At 39.1% G+C, this 24704-nt stretch overlaps 1 protein-coding gene across 3 annotated transcripts in view; it reads right to left on the reverse strand.

Moving 5' to 3' along the window:
• Dpp10 (dipeptidyl peptidase like 10) overlaps positions 1 to 24704 on the reverse strand; it is a 725523-nt gene that overhangs the window by 635754 nt on the left and 65065 nt on the right. Inside the window, exon 2 of one of the 3 annotated variants that reach the window (XM_052736764.1) lies at positions 5750 to 5851. The exons of the other annotated variants lie outside the window; for them this stretch is intronic. Within the exon in view, the coding sequence (XP_052592724.1) occupies positions 5750 to 5851 (102 nt within the window). The remainder of the gene's footprint in view (positions 1 to 5749; positions 5852 to 24704) is intronic. 3 annotated transcript variants of the gene reach the window in all.

Here is a 24704-nt window from a genome sequence, read left to right on the forward strand (position 1 = left end):
GTGTGTGTGTGTGTGTGTGCAAGTCAGAGTACCACTTAGAGGAGTCATTTTTCTCCTACCATGTGGACATAGGAATTGAACCCATCATATTTGGCAGCAAGCAACTTTGCCCACTGAGCCAATTCCCTTAGTCCTTAGCCGTTGTCAATTATATATTAGATTCATGAAAATAAAGCTGCTTGGTGGAACTAGTATGAGTCTTAGTGACTGTAGGTTCTCTATAGCTCATCTGCTGCCCACTCATTCACTGGATTATCATTGTCTCTCTCATCTGTCATGATGTATCTGGAGAGAGCAGGCTCCTGAAGGCAGGTCATTCAAGTTTTGCTGTGTATTACACACTGAGGACCTTCTGTTCTATAACTTCCTCCCCCTCACCCATGTCACATGCCTGCTTCTGTTTTTCATGTCTCGCCTAGACTACTGCCACAGATGCTGTAATTGGTGGCCATCTTTCCTTTTGTGGCTGGGACATTTCAGGGCATGGATTTGATCACACTGAGCACTAGCTTTGGTGATCTTGTGAAGGACTCTACCTGGAATATCCCATCAACTAAGGGATATTTTAAGGCTAGAGCCAAAGATGACTGATCATGGATAATCCTACTGTTCTCCCATGCATGATGTAGTTTCTACTGCCAACGCCTTGGCAACTCCACTCTTCATTGCTTACCAAATGATCTACATCCCCAAAGTTATCCCCAGTGAGTTTCACCATCCCTGTGTGACCAGGAATCACATAGTACTCTAGAACTGTACTAGTTCTGTGGATAGCTGGGGACAGAAGAACACACAACCACTCTGGTAAATCATCTGGCAAGAGAGGGCTTTTGGATATTATTAAATATAAAAACTAGATCTCTCTACTCTAAATGTAGTTTATTTTCAAGAGTACATCTTTTGGGCCCACTATTCAATATCCATCTGTTTCTTTTAACATATGCAAGCTTACCTCTTGGATTTAGTTGATTATGGTCTCTTAATTAAAACTAATGAGATTATGAGATGGCTCTGTGGGTAAAAGCACTTGCCAACAGACTTGATAACCTGAGTTCATTCAATTCCTGAGACACATATGGTGGGTGGAGGGGATGAAACTCACAGACTGTCTGTTTTGTTGTTGTTGTTTTTACCCCTTTGGCTCTTCACTCTTTTGGGGGGCCTATTACCTCACTCCCCAAAAAGTGCACACAGAGTCTTATTCTTTCTTATGGATACATAGCCTTAGCTTGGCTTGTTTCTATCCAGCTTTTCTTAACTTAAATTATCCCATCTACCTCTTGCTCTGGACTTTTATCTTTATCCTGAATACCTTTCATTACTTCTTTTTTTTTTTTTAAAGATTTCTTTATTATGTATAAAGTGTTCTATCTGCATGTATGCTTACATTCCAGAAGAGGGCATCAGCTCTCATTATGGATGGCTGTGAGCCAGCATGTGGTTGCTAGGAATTGAACTCAGGGCCTCTGGAAGAGTAGCCAGTGTTCTTAACTGCTAAGACATCTCTCCAGCACCCCTTTCTTTCTTTCTTACTCCATGACTTACTGTGTAGCTGGGTGGCTGGCCCCTGGAGTCCTCCTTCTTCTCTTGCTCCTACATCTTCTCAGGTTTCTCCTCCCATTCATTCTGTCTGCCTGCCAGTCCCAACTATCCTTTCCTGCCTTGCTATTGACTATTCAGCTCTTTATTAGATTGTCAGGTGCTTTAGACAGGCAATGTAACACAGCTTCACAGAGTTAAACAAATGCAACATAAAAGAATGCAATACATCTTTGCATCATTAAACAAATGTTCCACAGCATAAATGAATGTAACACATCTTAAAATGATATTCTACAACAGTTGTCCTATGACTGCCACATATATACCATTGCACACATGCCTACACATGCCTGGGCACTTGTTTATGCACCCGCTACACCCCCCTCCACATACACAATAGAAAAATATGTATAAAACAACTGTCATCGAAGTACAATGGCAGTTCTTATATTTTGGGGTAGGCAACAACTGTCTAATTGGACTTAAGGCCTACTCAATAAAAGAGAATTTATGCCTGGTAAACCTAAACACCTTCCCACAGCTGATAATGACATGGAACCTAGGAGAGAATCTGATACTGTCACTTTCCCAAACCAGTATAATGTCTAAGTACTCACAGTTATTCCCACAGATGAGAGCATCGCTCACCCTTCATCCAAGAAGCTTTTTTTTTGCTTTTTCTTTTTCTTTTTTTTAAATTTTCAGGACAGGTTTCTCTGTGTAATAGCCCTGGCTGTCTTGGAACTCTCTCTGTAGACCAGGCTGGCCTCAAACTCACAGAGATCCACCTGTCTCTGCCTCCTGAGTGCTGAGATTAAAGGCATGTACCATCACCACCCAGCCAAAGAAGCTTCTTTTTGTAGCAGATTGAGATTGATGAAAGTATAGAGAAGTGACAGATGGGATGTCCAGCCCCCACTGATACATCTACAACATAACACAGGGACATCACAGAGAGAGGACAGAAAAGTGGTCAGAGCTAGAGGACCACAACATCTGCTTTGAGAGTCTTCTCCATATGATGGGAAGCTGCTTCCTAAACAGGATCAGAATAGTGACAATACTAGTTGACATGCCATTGTTGATTGTAGAAAGTTCACTGGGCCCTACGCTTAGGAGAAGAGTTACAAGCATTTAGTGACTGCTGAGAGAGGAAGATTCAACCTTTCCCAGGCATGAGCCCCCTAATTGATTATCCAATACCAAGTGTAAGCCCTAAAAGCATATACATATGACAGACACAAAATGGAAGAAGCAGGTTGTATTTATGTATTTAAGTGTGTGTGTGTAAAACAATATTAATTAAAGTAAAAGAGACAATGAAATTGACTGGGATCTGGGTGGAGAATGACAGGGCAGTTTAAGGGAGGAGAGGAGAGAAATGATGTTACTGGACTATACATCTGTGAAAAATATAACTTAAGGAAAGTCAATTTTACAAGCATGGTATATCTGGAATAATTTACACATTTCAGACATAAAACTCAGGCAATAACATGTTTTAATATTGGCCCCTTTGAGATAGTGATGAGGAGGCCAGAAGACTTGTTAATATTTGTTGCTTTCACAAGACCTAAACCAATAATAAACAGCAAGTTCTGCTGTATTAGAACATTTGTACTGGTGACTATATATATATATATATATATATATATATATATACACACACACACACACACACACACACACACACACACACACAGTGAAGAAGCAGGTGCTTCTGGAATGTGATTTGGAAAAATATTATGTCTAGAACTTATGCTGTCACCTGGTTTCAAATTTCTTCCATGCTCACTAAAACAGAAACAAAATTACAAGAAGAGCTGAGACACAGGACTAACATTGTCTCTTCATTCCTTTGGTTTTTAAGTGTGACACATTCTTATTCAATCTCAATTTTTGAAACATTCACAAATAGTTGCATTTATGAATTAAAAATACAGGGACAGAGAGATGGCTAACTTTGTAAGAGCCCTTGATGTACTTTCAGAGGACCTGGGTTCAGTTTCTAGTACCCACATGGTAGTTTACAACTAATCATAAATCCAGTTTTAGGGCACAAGTGGCTCTTTTCTGACTTCTACTAGCACCAGGGACACCTATAGTACACATACATACAGGCAGGCAAAATACTCATGCACATCAAATCAAATAAACTTAAAAATTAAGAAATTATTTTAGTAACCAAAAGACACCACGAACACAGAAACTTACAGAAGAGAAAGTTTATTGAGGTCTTACATATTCAGGAGGTGATTCCATGGTCATTGTGCCAGGGAGCATGTCAGCAGGCAGGCAGGCATGGCACTAGAGCAGTAGCAGAGAGCTTACATCTTGAAACATAACCACCAGGCAGAAAGACTCTAAGAATGCCTTAGGCTTTTGAAACCTCAAAGCCCACCTACACTGGCACACTTCCTTCAATGGCACACTTCCTTCAACAAGACCACATCTCCCAATCACTCCCAAACAGTTTCACCTTCTAAGGACCAAACATTTAAATATATAAGCTTTTGGAGTTTTCTCATGCAAAGCACCACCCCAGGTCAATGTTAGATCCAAAACAAGACCTATTTTAACATCACTAAGCTATTTGTGCTTATTTTTAATTCTAACATCTCCATTGCCACATTTCCACAAGGAGCTGCATTTTTACTCTCCTTCTGTCTTGAGGGAAGTACTCCATTGTATTCTAATTTGACTTCTCCGGATACAGAGCCAGGAGCAGTTCAACGCTGGGTTGTATTGTAGGTCTATTTTCAGTTTGCAAAGGAACTCCCATACCGCAGTTGCTGCCCAAGTTTATATTCTTACCAGCAGTGCAAAAGGAGTCTCCTTTCCCCACATCCTTGCTAGTATCTGTTGCATTACAGGTGTACACACCGTGCCTAGTTTATATAGTGCTAGAGATCAGATCCAGGGCATCCTGCATGCTGGACAAGCTTCCTTCCCATTGAGCTGCATCTCCAGTCCCAACTTGGCATGTTGGCATGTATTGTATTGAAACAAATACTTTAATTTTAATACAACAAATAGAGTGGAGGTAATCACAGGTTCACAATAACACCAAAAAAAATTCAATTTTCATGAAAAACAAACAAAAAAATCTCCTAACATGTTCAGCATACAAGAAATGTCCTTGGCCTAGAGCCAAATATATGATGGGATAATAGAAGTTTTAAATTCAGACGTTAATTTCTCTTCTGTTTCTCATATTACTAATTGTATTCAGAGTAAGGTGGTACAAATGGTCATTAGCTCAACGCCATCGACATAAATTCCAGCAGCATTCTCCTGTAACCTTTTACAGGCTAGTTTGTGTGCCCAAGGCTTCTCCCCTGGATCGCCTGTCTCTTCTGGAGCACTGAGAAGGATGGACTTCCCAATCTTTTCATGTCACACTCTTCATATCCAATGGATCACTTTTGAGGATATCGGTATCTCTACTACAATTCCAAGACTTAGGTTTACCACCATTCTCCAGACAAATGTCTGAAGCAGAGAAAGATTGGGAGCTTTGGCTGAAGTCCACAAATTAGCAAAGAAGAAAATCAGTTTAAAATCAGTACAATTGCATATCAACGTACGAAGTGGCTTTGAATTGTACAAAGACAAAATAAGCCCAGTGAAAAAACAAGGGAAGCATAAATGACTTACAATGTCACAGTTCATAGAATTCCTGGCACGGACAGAACTGAGGCCAGTGGGGAGAGGAGAAGGATTGACATTCTGTTATGGTTTATTGCAAGCTGTAAAATCTACATACATTGATTTGATTTGCTGAATAAATTCACATTGTTCCATCATTAATTTGTACAAAACATGATTCTGAGGGTATAAGGCATGAAATGCCGTGTGTGTGTGTGTGTGTGTGTGTGTGTGTGTGTGTGTGTGTGTGTGTGTGTTTCAAAGGGAGGGAGAAGAAAACAAAGAAAAAGAAGAGGAGAAAGAGGAAGAAGAAGAGGGAATACATAGGAAACATATCACTACCATGTACAATAAACACGTTAGTGTCTATTAGAATACTTAAGCATGTAGATCGACAAAAGTCAGTCTTAGGCATACCAGAAACTGTACTGGTTTCTGTGTTTCTGGTGGAGTCATGACAAACATTTAGCTGACTGTTGTAATACAAGTTTCAGAACCTTATAAAGGCATACCACTTATTTAATTTGGGATTTAACTCTATTGTGAGAGAATCACTTACTGAAAGTTGAACTACTCCATGTGTTTTTGAGGTGAGTTCTTTTGTAGTCTTAGAGCTTGTCATGTAGTTGAGGATGACCCTACTGCCTCCACCTCTGAAGTCCTGCAATTACAGATATACCACAAGTAGACTCTTTCTATCTTCTACATTTTTCCCCATTAAATCAGAGAACAAAGACTCCGGGTATTCCACTAACTACTGGAAATTACTTTATAAAATAAAAAATGGAGGCCAAGTCCTTATTATAGCATGGGCTACCCATGTCATTCTATTCTCCTGTTCTTCTTATGGCACATGAAGTAGTTCATCCTCCCAGTAAGCATATCTAGCCCAACTATTTCTATGAAGAGAAACTTATTTCTCTTCACTTTCTTGCACAGGGGTATTCTACAGCAATTTGCCTTTCCCTGTAGATATCCAAGAGGTCACACTGAGAATAAAATTAGAAGTGTACAATAAAAGCTAGAGAAAAAAACAAAAACAAGGAAAACCTAAGCATTTTCGAGTTACAGAGAAGGAAGCTGGAGAAAAGCTAATTGAGTCTGAAGATCATGTTCTCACCCTGGAGGGAGCATAAATTTACCCTCTGAGACAATGGGGAGGTGCCAGCTGCAACCTGAGAACAAGGGCTGCATTCCATATCAAGTTCTTCCTGCTTACCATGATCAACATTTGGGAAATATAAGGTTAAAATATATACATAATATTATATAAATATAACATTATATTTGGAAAATATCATTTCCTGGAATTAAATGAATACTAAAACATAAACATGAATTAAAAAGAAATTGTGTGGCCCAAGTCCTGGAAATAGTAGGATACTTTGGATAGTGAAAAGTAGTGGAGATACTTTAATGCATAAATTCCATATATTTTAAATGATGGATATATGTGTGCATGTGTTGATCTTTCTGCTTTCTGCTCTCTGTCTGTGTGTGTGTGTGTGTGTGTGTGTGTGTGTGTGTGTGTGTGTACACTTGTATGCATGTGTATGAGGAGGTCAGAGGGAGGTCTCAAATGTCATCATCAGAATCTCTGCTCCCTCCTTTTGAGGATCTCTCAATGGCCTGCAAGAGGTTAGGCTGGCTGGCATCAAGATCCAGCATCCTGCCTGTCTCTGCTTCTCTAGCATTGGGATGCAAGTATGTGAACCATCAAACCTAGTATTTTTATATGGTGCAAAAGACTGGAGTCAGGTCTTCATGCTTGCATTTACCAACTAAGTAAAAATAAATAAATAAATAATAAATACCCACTGAGCCGGAGTGGGTGTCCCTAACAGCCAGTTTTAAGAGATGACTATCACATTCATACAAAACAATAAAATTATTCAGTAATAGCAAATACACACACAGAGAGCTCTCTCCTAATTCAAGTACACACGGAGAGACAGTGGCCTGGCTCATCAGTGGTTATTTCTCTTGCCTGCAATCTCTCCCGGTGCTGCAAACATTCCAGTACAGTCAACTTATTATGAGAATTATGATACTGAAACTTATAGGACTATCTTTAGAAAAGTCCTGCTAATGATTTGATAATTAACTGGACTGGGAAGCATAATTTAAACTATTTGCTAAACTATGGTGTGCTCTTTAGGCTTGTAGAAAGTGAATTCTGACACCAAGAATGTGCTCCTTGGTTTCCTTCTGACATCCCTTTTCTAGGTCATGCTGTCACTGGCTCACTGGCTCTGTATGGGGCATGAGGAAAGCACCTTAGGATACTGAAAATACTTTGTCTCCAAGGCCAGCAAGGAAAGGAAACCATTCCAGCAGATGTCATTGTTTATCTCGTAGTATAAAAACTCTCACAAAGAGAAAGGGAAGTGGAAAGCTCATCTCTGGAGAGAAAGCTCAATTAGAAACCCCAGTTAGCTGTCTTAGCATCTCCAGGAGATTTTTGCTGGTTGTTGGCAAACCCTCCACTTGATAATGCTACATTTTGTGCCTTTATATGCTATTCCGGTAGTCTCAGATGGATGCTGTAACGCACACACACACACACACACACACACACACACACACACACACACACGTTAAACTGATAAAACAAATTAAACTCAGGGGCTGGAGAGATGGTACTTCCAGTGGTTAAGAACACTTAGTGATTTGGCAAAGAACTTGTTTTCTTCCCAGCACCCATGTGAGGAGGCATGCAACCGCATGTAACTCCAGCTTCTGGGGATTTGATGCCCTCTTCTGGCCTTCTGTGGTACCCATATACAAGTATTATACATGCAGAGAAACACACATACACATGAATATTACTTTAAATCTTGAAAAATTATACTCTCGATTTGATAATGCTCTGCTGTGCTGATGCTTCTATTTGCTACGTGTTATTGGTTTTTTTTTGTTTTTTTGTTTTTTTTTTTTTTTACTTTTGCTTGCTACATGCTCAATAAATGCACTAATTCAAACCTACTCAATAATCTCAAAGAAAAGAATGGCTGCCAATGATCGTTCTCTGGATCATCAAAACAGATCAAGGAGAAAGGCCGCTACACACGTTTGTTGCTTTTATCTGCTGAAGTGCGGTTTAACACAGTGTGAGACTTGACTTATGTCAGATAATATGATTAACATAGTAAGTCATGAAAGAAATGGCTTAAATACTAACAGAATTGACAACAGGAAAATATATAGTATAGAAGAGTATGTTGTTGTTGTTTTTTAAAGCACATCGTGTGTGTGTGTGTGTGTGTGTGTGTGTGTGTGTGTGTGTGTGTGTGTGTGTGAATGGAGAGAGAGAGAAACTGTGATATAGGATGTTTCTTAATGTGAGCCTCAGGAAAAGACAATAAATGCTGCTCTGTATACTAAGAGTGATGGTAAGTGAGTGTGAGAGAAAGCCGACCTTTCCCCCCCTTCATCTTGTCACTTATGAAAATTCATCTCTTTCTTCAAGACTGGCCTGATATAAAAAAGATCTCTCCCATTCTGTTCTGCTGACGTTAGGGCTGATTAATACCTCTCGTCTGAAGGTTTCAGAGCTTAAGGTCCATTGGATACCAGGAACAGCAGAAGGACCAGGGAGAAGCGTGAGAGCAGAGATGGTGAAACGGTGAGAGCGGGGCCATAAGCACTTAAATTCCAACTTGGAACATAGCCGAGGTATATGATCATTCCAAGAGTAAGCAAGATGCAGTCAGATCCTCCGAGGATCAACATCAAGTTCATACCCACCAGAGCTTGCCAACACAGAAAGCTGACATCACTAGCAGGCTCTCTGAGGATTGTTCTTGACAGAGGCTGAATCTATGCTGTGAGAAATTCTCCAGGAGAGACCCAGAATCTCAGCGACATCTGTAACATGTACTACATAGGAAAAGCACTTTCATGTCAGCCAGGAAGGGTACCATGGGGAGAAAACCAAGAGTGGAGGAAGTGGGAAAGGAAGACATTTTCTCCAACTCCTCCATTGTGCAGCTCTGCATGTACTTGAGGGAAGCTTGGAAGAATGAACTGTTTATAACGAGAAACAATTCTTTACCTTAGATCACACTCCAGAACCAGATCTTAAATACACACACAAGCAAAAACATAAACAACAACAGCAAAAGTACATAAGATTCTTTAAATAAATAAAAGTGTCTTAAATGTTACAGAGTCAGACATTGGTTCCTAATCTCAAAAACAATCATCAGAGATGATAGTATATGGTAGCCTCAGCTGACTGTATGTAAGCAAACACACACACACACACACACACACACACACACACACACACACACACCCCTTTGATCACTGTTGATCTTGTGCATCAGTTGTTTTTTGTTTCCCTGTAAGTCTCTAAAATATACTGTTGTGATCACTTGTTTGTTATTTTAAGTCTATTCACACTTATTATATACACGCATACTCTTATATCAGTGAGATGACTCAGAGGGTAAAAGCACAGAGCACTTGTTCTTGACAACCTGAAGTTGTTCTCTGGCACCCATGGTGGGTGGAGAGAGCCAACTCTCAAGAGTATTCCTTGGACCTCCACATGTACATTGTAGCCTGTAAGTTTCTGCACTCACATGTATTAATATTAACAATCATAAAAATAAATAGTAATAAAACAACACAGAGCTAGGATTATTATTATCAGGATGACTAAGCTCTGGTACTTACTAGGTATCACAAACTATGACACGATGTCACATTCCTGTAATTAAAATTGTGAAATGAAGTTCGCTAGTTCTCATCTTTGGTAGTTGTTTGATAATAGCCGATGATGACATTATGCATAAATGACTCAGCACTGAGACCAGCACACAATAACTACTAGATCAACAGCAGCTGCTGTTATAATTAAAGAGAAATATTAATGTGTACACAGATTCAGAGCTCAAAATGAGAGCATTCACTTCATTCAATATGCATTTTAGGGGACTCTTCTGTGGTAGTTATGAAAGGAATAAAGTGAAAATTCTTTGCCTTGAGAGAGCATAACAGAATACCTAGAATCCTCCCTTATCACAGAATGTCTTTCTTCACAGAGGTTACATGGCCATTCTTCCCATGTTCAGAAGAGAAAGAAAGCACATTACACTGGAGGGACCTAGAAAACCTGGGAGTTGGCCACATCAACACTGGAGACTGAGGTGTGTGTGTCCACAAGAGACAATCAGAGCATCATCATCATCATAATCATTAAAAGTGGGGACAGGGTCTCAATGGAAAAGAGAGCAAACATGAGGACCTCAGTTAAAACCCCCAGCATTTTTATAAAAATCCAGCTGTGTAGGCTGGTGAGATGGCTCAGAGTTTAAGAGCATTTGTTGATCGTGTAGAGGACCCAGTTTCAATTGCAAGCACCCATAAGGGGGCTTACAACCATCCAGTTCTAGGGAATCTGAAACATTATCTGATGACTTCTGTGGGCACCAGGCACATACATACTTGCAGGCAAAAACAATTACACACATAAATACATAAATCTAGCAAATAAAAGCAAGCATAGTTGTACACATGAGTAGCAGACACAAATATCTTTGGGCCTTGCTGCCAGCTTAGCTCCATGTTCACTGAGACCCGGCATCAAAGAAATAAAATGGAGCACGCTAGAGAAAGATATCTGATGTCCTTCTCTTGTCTCCACACAAACACAAACACACATCTCCTCTACATGTGTGCAAACACTACACACAAACAAACAAACAAACACACACACACACACACACATACACACACATGCACAAATAGATGGTCAGAGCATCGTAAACTAGTTTAATATAAAAACAGCTAATAGAAAGTTTTGGAAAGCAGTCTGTTAAGTTATCAAACCCTACCTTATTAACTCTAGGCATAGAGTTTATGTATTTTGTTCAAAGTTCATTTACCTCTCTGCCAGTTTTCATTCAGAAAAAACAAATAGTAGTCATGGACCATTTTGTTATTTGAGAAGCAACAAGAGGTTTACCCTAAGTCTACAAGAGCAAAAAGAATCCTTTCAACACTATCTCCCAAAAAGGAGAAGGAGAAAGAGGTCCACTGCCCAGGATAGGCAGCAGACTTTAATTACTACAGTGTAAAGTGTGATTCTGTTGAGGAATTCCAAAGACTTATTATGTTCACATCAGTGGAGGCAACAGCAAGCATCCTCCAAGAGCCTCTGAGAGGAGGTGTTCAGCCTACATCCACATCGTCACTTGGAAAATTCAGGGGATGCAGAAGTCCACAGGCCCAGTCCTGTCTTTGTGTAGAGTTGGCCAGGAGTTTTCAATCTTTAAAGGAGAATTAAGAAAGGAAAAAAAAAATACTCATCTCTTCTCCAGCAAGCTCTAATCAAAGTTAGAAAGCATGTATGGAGTCCAATTTCTCCATTAATTCGGTTCCAAAAACAAAAGTATTTCAGAAGACTGAAGCAAATCAATTATTACTCAATCTTGGAGTTTTAATAGCATTCTTCCTCACATATTTTTTAGTTAAATGAAATATCTACAATGATGTATATGCTTACAAGTAATATATTTTGTAAAGAATGTTTCCTCTTTCTAAATACTAAAATCATGAGAACGTTTTTTAGAAAAAGTCTCAATAGAAAATAAAAAAGGAGGGGCTGGAAAGGTGTCTCAGTGGCTAAGAGCTCTTACTTCCCTTGCAGAAGACCCAAGTTTAGTTCACAACACCCACATTAAGCAGAGAATCCAACTCCCTCTTCTGGTCTTCACAGCAACTATACTTTATTATCTGTACACACGCATTAAAATAAATCTTACAAAAGAAAGTTATTTAAAAAAAGAAAACACTATAAAACAGTAATTAGAAGAAACAATAGCAGAATATGCACTTCAGATTTTCAAAGTGGAAGGAAACTGGAAGATTTAACCAATTGTATATTTTATGAAGAACTGGAACTAGGAATTTCTAAAAATATGAAATGATATAGAGAGGAATGAATAAATCTCCTGAACTGGTCAGTGTGTGTAATACACGTGTGTTGAGATATATCATCAAATTTCATTTATATATACAAAAGTATTTTGACAAAAAATAAAATTGTAAGGTCAATAGAATGTGGATATTCATAGCAGAAATACTACTCACAAATAAAAATATAAAATATATAAGCTAATTATGGTCTAATTCTACAACAGACAGCATCCACCAACAAAAAGAACTAGGTTACTTGTGCACTTACAGCATGGAGGAGCATCAAGTATATCCTGTTAAAGATACCTGTCACAACCGGGCGGTGGTGGCACATGCCTTTAATCCCAGCACTCAGGAGGCAGAGCCATGTGGATCTTTGTGAGTTCGAGGCCAGCCTGGTATACAGAGCGAGAACTAGGAAAGATGCAAAGCTACACAAAGAAACCCTGTCTGAAAAAAACAAACAAAGATACCTGTCACTGACAGGAACATACTGTGTCATTTGTAATTGCTTTTATGAGAATCTAGACAGTAAAAACCTAACTGGACAGAAAGAAAGCACTGCCTACTAAGAATTTTGAATGAATTAGAGGTCATAAGAAAGGCAAAAAGGAGTTTTAGGAAGTGTCTTATGTATTAATTGTGATGGTCATTACACGGCTGTGTGTAAACACTCTCAATAGTTCAGTGAAACAAAGGGGCTTGTGGTGCATATTATCTCCAAATTCTTGCCAGTAAGACAAAAGGAAAATTAGAAGTCTGAATTCCATCTGGAGGGCTCAGCTTTTTCCTTCTCTACAAGATAAATATTTCTAAATGACAAAGACCTCAACTTAAATCCAGTTACATTGAACTTAATGGAAGAGAAAGAGGGAACTAGCCTTGAACGCTTTGGCACCGGAGACCACTTCCTAACTATCACCAGTAACACAGACGCGGAGATTGACAATTAATAAATGGGACCTCTTGAAATTGAAAAATCTTCTATAAGGCAAAGGACATGGCCAATAAGACAAAATGGCAGCCTACAGAATAGGAAAAGATCTTTACCAACTTTGCATCTGACAGAGAGTTGATCTCCAAAATATATAAATAACTCAAGAAACTAGACATCAAAATACCAAATAATTCAATTAAAAAATGGGGTACAGATCTAAACAGAGAATTCTCAACAGAAGAATCTCAAATGACTGAAATACACTTAAAGAATTGTTCAATATCCTTAGTCATTAGGGAAACGCAAATCAAAATGACTCAGACATACCATCTTACACCTGTCAGAATGGCTAAGATCAAAAACACAGATGACAACTTATGTTAGAGTGGATGTGGAGTAAGGGGAACACTCCTCCACCACTGGTGGGAGTGCAAACTGTTACAGCCACTTTAAGAATCATATGGTGGTTTCTCAGAAAAATGGGAACCAATCTACTTCAAGACCCAGCTGTACCAATCTTGGGTATATACCCAAGGAATGCTCAATCATACCATGAGGACACTTGTTCAGATATGTTCATGGAAGCATTATTCATAATTGCCAGAGCCTGGAAACAACCTAGATGTCTCTCAACCAAAGAATGGATAAGGAAAATGTGCTACATTTACACAATAGAATATTACTCAGCTATAAAAAATAATGATCTTCTTAAATTTGCACACAAATGGATGGAACTAAAAGAAATCATTCTGAGTGAGGTAACCCAGACCCAAAGACAAACATGGTATGTACTCACTCATAAGTGGATATTAGGAGTAAAGTACAGGATAACCAACCTACACTACACAGCCCAGAGAGGCTAGATAACAAAGAGGGCCCAAAGAGGGATGTATGTATTTCCCTAGGAAGGGGAAATAGAAGAGATCACTGGGTAAACTGGGGGTGGAGTAAGGGAATGAGGGATGGGAACTTGAGGGAGTGGGTTGGGCAGGTTGCATGCAGGAGGCAGTTTTGGGGAGGGACGGAGGACTAGGGAGAAACCTGGTGCCAGGGAAACTCCCAAGGAATCCATAAGGATGACCCCAGCTAAGACCTCTAGCAACAGTGGAGAGGGTGCCTGAACTGGCCATCTCTGCAATTAGATTGGTGATTACCCTAACTGTCATCACAGAACTTTTATCCAGTAACTGATATGGATATGAGATGAGATGCAGAGATCCACAGTCAAGCACTGGCTGAGCTCTGGGAGTCCTCCTGAAGAAAGGGAGGAGGGATTGTACAAGTCAGGTGTGTCAAGGTCACAAAGGAGGAACCCACAGAGACAGCTGACCTGAGCTCATGGAAGCACATGGACTCTGGACAGTTAGGGAGCCTGCATGAGACTGACCTAGGCCCTCTGCATGTATGACTGTTGTATAGCTTGGTCTGTTTGTAAGACTCCTACCTGTGAGATCAGGACCTGCGTCTGGTGCTTAGCTGGCTTTTGGGAACCTGTTCCCCATGCTAGATTACCTTGCCTAGACTTGATACAGGGGGAGAAGCTTGGTCCTACCTCATCTTGTGTCATGCTATGTTCAAACCCATGAGAGTCTTTTTCTGAATGAGATAGAGGAGGAGTGGGTGGGTAGGGGCGGGTAAATGGGAGTCAAGGGGAGGGAACAGGAGGAGAGGAGGGAGAGAAAACTGTGGTTTGTATATAAAATAATATATATAAAATAAAGGAAAAATGTTAATAAAAATTAAAATTATCTGCCAATCAGGAAAGAACAACTACAAAAAGAAACCAATGTCACATTGATAATAATTTTACTGTTAGTATATACATATGCATACATTAACATTCTTTGAGATGAACACATAGTTTCCAAAATTTTTAATTAAATCCCTAATACCTCAGGGCTGGCAAGATGGCTCAATAGTTATGAGTCTGTACTGCTCTTCCAGAGGACCAGCACCCACACTAAACATTTCACAGCCCACTTTCACTCCAGGTTCAGAGGATCCAACAACTTCTTCAGAGGATCCAACAACTTCTTCTGGCATCTGTGGGCACTCGCATTCAAGTGAACACACCTCTACACACACACACACACACACACACACACACACACACACACACACACACACACAATTAAATAACTTAAGAGTCCTTTAAATTCCTAATCGCTCACATGTCTGCATAATTTAATCCATATGGATTTTGCATCATGAGAAGAAAGAAGAAAATGTACATTTCATTATGACACTAAGCAGCAAAGTAAAATTAAATGTTAGCAAGATCAGTCTCATCCTTGTCTTGAATTCTTACTTTGCCTAACAAATAAGAGCATCTTAGTAATATGACAAGTTCAATGTATTTTCTACCTCTTGCAATGGATATGAAACATATCTTTATTTCCATAGTCAATACTTTTGCGTCTTGGTTTTGAAATTCTTGTTTTGTCTTACTATATCCAACATGAACAGCATAACCTACTACAATTGAATATACCAAGGTAACTCAATTAACAAGTAAAATCGGAGGTCTAAAAAGGTAAATTGAAATAAGTGATTTTGCTCTGAAATCAATTTACCACTTCCAGATAATTTAATTAAATTGTTGCTCTTCTAACTGCTACTGGAGCTACTGACTTGATACAACTGTTATTAGTCAAAACAAGCATTTTAATAAACTCCATTACAGATAGAAGAACTTGATAGAATGTCACTTCTAAATTATTAGGTATTTTGTAGCTAAGGACGAGATTACTTGCTATGGTACTATATGAGAGTTCAAGGACTGTGTTCACAGTTGTTTTATTTGCTCAAGCTCACGATCAACCATACACTCTGAAGCATTAGAGTTTTAAAAAATATGGGCCCATTATGCCTCAAGCAATTTTCAAAGAAATGTAAAAACTTTCATAGAGTTAGCTCATAGTATCTTCATCCTTCTGATTTGAGGCTATCCCCCAAATAGAAAAACTGCTTCTCCATTCTTTCACAAAGCCACACAAACATTTTTAGAGTGCTTTTCACAGTTATAACTGTAAACATATTAGTCTGTATGTATACATGATTAATATCAGTGTGATGGTTAACATCACAGAATCAACAATCATCTCATATGCAAGCCTACAGACACATTTGTAGTGGGGGTGTCTTGAAAGCATTCATTCAAGTTGGAAGACTCTTCCACTATGAGTGGTGCTATTCCCTGGCTGGAATCCTGGACTGTTTAAAGAGAGCCAAGAAGTAGCATGTCTTCATGGTTCTCATCTTTTTAATGCAGATGTAATGTGATCAGTGGCTTCAAGCTCCTCCTGACATGCCTTCCCCACCATGATGGACTGTAGCCTTGAATTATGAACCAAATTAATGCATTCTCCCTTAAGCTACTTTTGTCAGAGTATCTTATCAGAACAGGAAAAGAAACTATGCCAGTCGATATCCCATTCAATAGATCATCTGCTTAAGGATGTTGATGTTGGCTGGGTTTCTTGCCTCTTGGTCCTTGTAAAGGTGGCTAGAGTTCAGTAAATGTTTATTGCATACATTGCCTATACATTTACTGTTTTGATATAAGGTAAACAGTCATACAATAATCTTAAATGGTTTTGTAATACCCCAAATTATTGATACTGTTTGCCAATGCAATGCAATTTGTTAACCCCATTTGCTTCTAAATTCCATAACTGGTGCTACTTCAATGTAGCATCTCTGTATGTATTAGAAATCATTTTCATAGAAAATTTCCAAGTTAGCTTCATTTATTTTCCCCATTTAGTCTGACCTCAGCAGTCTTTCATTTTTCAGGCTGTCCTGGAAAGTTCTAGCATGTTCTTGTTTCTGGACAGTTCTTTAGCAGTTCTTTTTGTTTTTATATTTTTTTTTTTTTTTTTTTTTTTTGGTTTTTCGAGACAGGGTTTCTCTGTGTAGCTTTGCGCCTTTCCTGGAACTCACTTGGTAGTCCAGGCTGGCCTCGAACTCACAGAGATCCACCTGGCTCTGCCTCCCGAGTGCTGGGATTAAAGGCGTGCGCCACCACCGCCCGGCTTGTTTTTATATTTTTAACATATTTGTCTTTTCAGTAGGATTCATTTAATGTCCCAAATCAACTTGTTTATAGTTTTGGGACATTTATAGAAACTTCTTCACCCCCTTTGTTTTCTCAAAAAGCTTATATATATACTATCTAATATTCTGCTGTATGCTTTGTAGTATGTACCGAGGACTGGTAGTTTATTTCTAGGCAGTTTCCTGAATTCCAAACATTAATTACTTCTCAAAGCCTCTGTGATGAAAAAATAGAAGAGCCCTAGTTTACCCAGGTTCACTGGCTCTCCCATACATAATACAAAGTTAAGTATTCCTTTCCTCTCCTCGCTCCTCTCCTCTGGTCCTCCCTCTCTCCTCTTTAGTTTTTAACGTTAAGGGAACATATTAAACTTTCAGTTAATGATAAGTTTTTCTTTTTCTGTAACACATGTGTACTCATGTGCATATGTGATTTGATGTTCTGAAAAATAGTATAATCAATTTTAATAAAGCATAGTGATACACACACCTAAAAAATCAAATAGACTTAAAAATTTTAAGCAAAAGATTTACTGGAGGGAAAATCTTAGGTAACATGGCCTTCCCGCAGCCTTCTTTTTCTCTTTCTTGCTTTTTTTTTTAAGTCTCACAATGGCTTACATTGAGTTTTACTGATAATGCAGCAGCTTTTGTACTTAGCCGAGTCTTCCCCAGGCAAGATCCATCCCTTAAGACATTGAAAGATTATTGGCAGATATATGGCATCTATTTATATGAGTCAAAATGCATTTATAATTAGACTTATAAATGTTCATTAAACTGATTACCCATGCTAAGACTTTTGCCTTTGAGTATGCTACTCAGAATCACCCAGGCAACTGATTTTTATTAGTTTCTTCAGGGGAAAAATGTCCTTGGAATCACAGAGGATGTAATGAAAAGAGCCCTAAATTTGCATTGGAAGAGCTAGGTGCCAAAGTGCTCATCTCAGGGCAGACTAATTAAATGTGGACTTTATTTTTATTTCTTCACTTGATTATGAAATGGAGATGGATTAAATTGCCTTCACATATCTTCTACCCTACTTATCAGAGATTACAACCAGAAATTACAACCTACAAGCCTCAGCTCAAGTGACACAGGGCTCCATTTGATTGGTGAACACAGGCCATTCACTTGGCTTCCTCTGTGTTTTAGTGCCTTTGGGTAATATATGCATTATTGAATTCATTTCTGGGTTCTTTCTATTCATTTCTGTTATCTACTTGGCCTCCATGGGGATCTTCAGCCCCACAGAGTAACATGCACAATAATCAACATGACACTTACTGAACTTGCTTTCGTTCTTTATTTTTTAAACTGTGTGTGTGTGTGTGTGTGTGTGTGTGTGTGTGTGTGTGTGTGTGTGTGTGTGTGTGAAGGCCACAGGGTAACTTTGATGTGTGCCTCATGCTCCACCATGTTTACAATGAGGTCTCTTCTTCACTGGTGTTTTCCAGGCTAGCTAACCCACAAGCTTCTGGGGTTTTCTTATCTACATCTCCTATTTCACCACATGAACACTAGGACTTCAGACCCATGCTATCATGTCCAGATTTCCATGAATTCTGGGGATCTGAACTCAGGTAATTTTGTTTGGGTAGTAAACACTATCTCCTCAGGTCCTGAGCTTGCTTTATGATGCACTCTTAAACATCAACTAGCTAGAAAGTCATTGGATTATCTCTTCTGTCAGCTAAGGCAGGTCTGCTGAAGAACTTCTCCCAAGCACAGACTAAAAATAACATTGCTTAGTCACACTTAGCATTTCTACCACATTTGTCAGCTTCAAACAAGCAGTTAAAAATGAACAGTTAGTTCAGACAATCTTTTGTTCCCCAGATCTGGCTTTAGAAGCAGAGATAAACAGAAGTGTGCTGTCCATGTGGGGCTGATGGTGTTGTTTACTGAAATTTCTGTCATGTCCCTTCTTTATTTTACCCTTTGAAAATGTCTAAGTCATCCTTAGTTCACATTAAAAAGCAGACTGTGAGCCATGCTTTGTTGATCCCTACTTGAATGCATTTGAGTACAGTCCTACAGGGATCTACATTAGCATATGCTAATTTATATTAACATATGCTGATTTGGATGCATGAACTGAGCCAGGTGGTGACTACAGTATGCTAAGGAGACCATTCCCATTTAAAGACTAATCTGCTTTAGCCAATGAATTCACACAAGAATGTGAGCCCAGGTTGCTAGATTACTAATATTTTCAGAAATTAAAAAAATACCCATTTTCTCAGGAAACAGCATCATTTTAAAATGTTGTCAACAAATTGTCAACTGTAACAACCACAAAATATAACACTTGGAAAAACAAAAACCAAAACTAAACACATTGAAATATATATGCAATACATATTGACTTATATATTGCACTTGAGCAACTCAGTCTAAAACTTATTATCACTGGGTTTGTTTTGAGATCAAAATTATTTGAGTTTATTTAAGGTTCTCTACTTCATTAACTGTAAAATATTTTAGTCGCATATAAATAGATAGTATCTAAGTATATGATCTATATGTACATATAAAATACACATGTGAGTGCATGAATATGACAGTTAGAAGTAAGCTATATGAACTAGAGCGTAGTGTACAGTAAGGACTGAAGTATGGGTCCCTTTTGAATCTCTCAGGAATGAATGCATAGTTTCCTCTTATTCTTGGCACCATCAAGTAGGTAAGCCCCAAGTTTAGGCTGGTCTAATAGTTTCCCAAGCTAATTTGTATAAATGACATACAGCTCCCCTGTCCAGGATGTTTTATGTCTACATTACATACATTTGCAAACAAACTACTCTGTGGTACCGATTTTCCTGAATTTATTTCTCTTTGTAAATCATTAAACTCAAGGCTTCCTCTGTAAGATCAAATGAAAAAAGCTCTCTAAAGGTCACTAATTGGAAATGCACTGCATTATTTTTGTTTTGCATTTCACACAGACTCATAAAAGCCATCATTGGTAGTGGTAATGGCCATGATTTTGACAGCATTATATAGTGATGGGCCAAACAAAGAAAGAAAGCAAGGCAGAATAATGTCTAAAAGCCTAGATTACTGTTAGGTAGCCTAACTTAGTATAAAGCACCTCCTTCTTAGCCAAGGACAAGCAGCTAAGTCTCCCTGAGTAACAGGGTCCTTGTCTTCAAATTGGAACTTCAGTTTTGATGAGGAGGAAGTCAAATGAAATTGAAGTGTGCTTCAAAAAATCACAGGGAGAACTCAGTCAGCATCAGTGGTTGTTATGGTAACAATCATTCTCATTATCCTACCACACCTTTCAGTATGATAAGCTAACTAACTGGCTCAAAAATCTCTAGTTGTTGATAACAGATGACAAATTCTGAGAAAAGTGTCAGATATTCATATTTCCCTGGATGAAGAGTGTGAGTGCAGGTGTGCACGTGTGCCACAGCACACACAGGGTGGTCAGAGAATCTCAGTTGTCAGTCTTTGCTTTCTTCTTTCTTGAGATCACCAATGTGTAGTCTCTTGTTCACTGCTGTGAAGGCCACCAGCCTAGTTCCCCTCTGTTGTCCCTACAGTTCCCCTGTCTCCACATCACATCTCCATACGGAAGCATTGAGATTGAAGGTATGGGCAGGCTATAAATGGGGGCTGGGAATTTGAGCTTGAGTCTTCACATTGTTTACCAATGGTCTTAACCCACTGAGTCTTCTCCCAGATTCAATTTCCTTATGACTAATACAAGCGCTATCCAAAAAACCATCATTGAACAGAGTGAGAAAAAGTCAGTCTAGTTGCTTTTTTTCCTTCAGTTTTATTCCCCTGTTATTCACAGTTCATAATGTTTGAGGTTATTTTATTCTTAATTACTGTTTTCACAGCTTATAATTCATAATTTAGGATAAGATTTCAAGCTATAGAAAGATCCTTGTCGCCAGGCGGTGGTGGTGCAAGCCTTTAATCCCAGCACTCAGGAGGCAGAGGCAGGCGAATCTCTGTGAGTTCGAGGCCAGCCTGGTCTACAAAGTGAGTTCCAGGAAAAGCGCAAAGCTACACAGAGAAACCCTGTCTCAAAAAAAAAAAAAAAAAAAAAAAAAAAAAAAAAAAAAAAAGATCCTTGTGATAAGTACTATATGTGATTGTTGACAATCATCTTGATAATGGAGAATATAGTAAATTTTATTGGTTTATTTTTTGGTGTGTGTAGAGAAGAGGTAGATGTGTGTATAAGTGCAAGCGTATGCATGTGAAGGTCAGAGGTCAACCCAGGTGTCATGTTAATTCTCCACCTGTGTTTTGAGACAGGATTTTCCAATGATCTTGGGAGCTTGCCAGTGTGGAAAGAAGTACTAGCTAACAAACTCCACAGATTCTCCTGTTCCTGTCTCTCAAGTGTTGGGATTATAGGTTTGTACCACTACATGTACATGGTGTTTTAGGTGGCTGTTTGAGGTCCCAAACCAGGTCCTAATGCTTATGTTACAGAGAGTTCACTAATGGAGCCATCTCCCAAATCCCTAAATAACCTTTTAAATTAATCATACTTGCAGTTCACCAGGAGACAGATACTTGTCTGCAGAACAATTGGCAGAGAGAGACCAGGTTTAAGAATGGAGTTATAGAGCCATGGCCTGAAACTGAAGTAAATTAAATATGGAAAAATACTCACAATCAAAATTGGAAGTCTAGAACCATGTGCTTATGAATACGTCCTGAAAACATGGGGACAAAAATTAAATGTGTTCCTTCCATGAATGGAAAGTGGAGAGAATGATACAATGCACTCTGCTTATTTTCAAAATGTTCAGTCTAAATACTAATATTTCTTCCCTTTGAATCTCTGGGTACAGAGAAGTCTAGCAAGGATTACATGCACCTACTTTGGAAGGAAGAATGAAAACCTGTTTTCAGTGGGGAGTAAGATTTCTCAGTAGTAAAGGTGCTTCCTATGCAAACTTGGGTACCTGAGTTCAGTTATTGGGACCCTTATAAAGGGTTGAGAAGTGAACCAGTCACACAAAGTTGTCTGCTAACCTCCACATGCATGCCATGTCATGCAAGTACCCATACAAAACCACACATACAAATAATGAAAATATATAAAAAATATATAAAATATATATAATAAATCCATCTTGAATTTATCACTTTAGTAAGATTGGGGGGGTTCAAATTTTTGACAGAAAGCCAATGATCATAAAAGTGATTTTCAGAAATCATGATTGTCAGGAATCAAACATAAGACCCAGGAAATTGTTTTTTTTTTTTTTTTCTGTTGTTATTATCAAATACTCTGACTAGTGCAAGTTAAAGGAGAAAGGGCTTATTCTGGCCCTCAGTGCAAGTTATCATTCCTTCTGGGGGAAAGCCAATGCATCAGGAACTTGGAATAGTTGATCATATCACAACCATAAGCAAGAAGAAGAAAGCAATAAATGCACTCTCCTACTCTAATCACATTTTCCATGTTTATGGTCTAAGATCCTAATCAGGCAATGAGAGTAAGCCTTCCCACCTAATCAGTTCAATCAAGATAATCCCACTCAGACATGGCCAAAAGCCCATCTAAGTTGAGAACTACTACTAACCCTAACAAAAGTCACCAATGTTTAGGTTTAAAATGTCTCCTGAATTTATGAATGAAAGGCTTGAATGCAACCCAGCAGTGTTCAGAGGTGGGGCATCTGGGAAGTGATGGGTCCATGAGATGATGGAGGCTCTGATCTCATTTATGTACTAGTCTATTGATGGCTTAAGTTAATAGGCTACTGAGAGATGATGGAGACTTTGGAAATGGGAGATAATTGAAGGCTGTAGATGCCTTGGTAGGTTGTCTTTTGGGGTCATAACTTGCCCCAGGACCTCACTTCATCTCTGTCTGTCTCTCTGCCTCACTTTCTCTTTCTCTCTCTCTCTCTCTCTCTCTCTCTCTCTCTCTCTCTCTCTCTCTCTCACACACACACACACACACACACACACACACACATAAAACATAATGGAAAGATAAAACCAACCAAAAGAAAATCTCAATAAAGCCAGAAATAATGCTTCAAGTGAAATGAAAGGCTTTTTGCATTCCATTCTGAAAAACTCAGTTCAGTACTCCTTCTCTATAGAGTTGAAGTTCTTAATTACACTTGGCTGCTAGGATACAAATGGTATCCTTCTGAATGTAAGTCAAGAAGCTGAAGGAAGAAAAATTACATAAAACATTCATTCAGTTCAACATGTGTTTACTGAGTCCTGTAATAGAAATACTAAATATGTCCCTGGCAAGACATTCATAATTAATTAAATCACAGGAGCTGCATCTGCTTTTGAAAAGAATACAATCTCCTGGGTCAGAGATAAAAACGAATAAACACAAGGAAGGTGATGGGACATATGGCCAATAGACAAAAAGTGTTAAGTTTTGAATGTGAAGCCTCCCCAACAGGCTCCTGTATTCAACACTTAGTCCCCAGCTAAAGTTGGAAAAAGTTGGGAACTGTTAGGAGTCGGAGCATTGCCAGAGGAAGTGACTTACTATAAGATTTTACAACCTAGCCACATTTTTCTGTCTCCCCATACTTCTTGACTGGAGAGAGGATGTCACCAACAACTCAAGTGGCTGATGCTCTGCCTTCCCCACTCCATCAACAGGACTTCCTTGAGTTGTCAACCAAAGTGAACCCTTCTCTCGTTGAGCGGTTTTGTCAGACAGTTATGTCTCAGCCACAAGGACAATGATCAACCCACGGAGTAGCTGAGGACCATCTACACCCTCATTGAGGTGTCAGAAAAAGTGATGGGTTGAATGGAGTCTTGAGTAACTAAGTTCAGAGACCATGAGGTGAGGAGAGCTCTAGGGGTGAGTGACCAGTAATAACGTGAACAACAGCAGAAGGCTGTATGCATTATAACTCTGCTTTGTAGAGCAGGATTCCATATAAATAGGTATTAGGGAAAGTGAAAACTGCCAACCTCAGGGGTATGGTGAACACCAGGGGTGCATTGCAGGGAAGAACTTGACTTCACATGCAGGTGAAATGGTTGAAAACTGATGATGAGGGACCCCAAAGCAAAATCAAAGAGTCCATCTGCTAAGTCTTTCTGGTGACTTTTTTTAGTTTTAATTGGGCGTGTGTGTGTGTGTGTGTGTGTGTGTGTGTGTGTGTGTGTGTGTGTGTGTGTGTGTGTGCTTGTACACGTGCAAATTCAGGAACCTGCAGAGGCCAGATGCAAGCATTGATCTCCTAGAGCTGGAGAGGTGACTGTGAACTATCTGATATCTGACATGGGTACTGAGAACCCAACTCACATCCTCTGCCACCTCTCCAGACACTTTGGTGGCACGGAGATGGCATTCTTCATTTATTCACTCTAAACAAATTAAACAACTGCTCTGCCTTTGATTAGGGTCAGATACTAAGCCAAGACCAACTCATAGCAAATCCTCACCAACAGGAAAGAGTACACATGCAAGTCAATAGTTAATGGTACTTATCAAGGAAGCCTACATGTAGATCAGTGGGTAAAATACTGGGCACACAAGCATAGGCCAATCCCTTGTACCTACATAAAAGCCAGACACGGTGATATGTACTTGTAATCCCAGTTCAGGGAGGTGGATACAGGAGGA

This window comes from Peromyscus californicus, unplaced genomic scaffold, assembly GCF_007827085.1.
Source record: "Peromyscus californicus insignis strain IS unplaced genomic scaffold, ASM782708v3 Scaffold_14__1_contigs__length_90479793_seg_2, whole genome shotgun sequence".
Classification (NCBI taxonomy): Eukaryota; Metazoa; Chordata; class Mammalia; order Rodentia; family Cricetidae; genus Peromyscus; species Peromyscus californicus.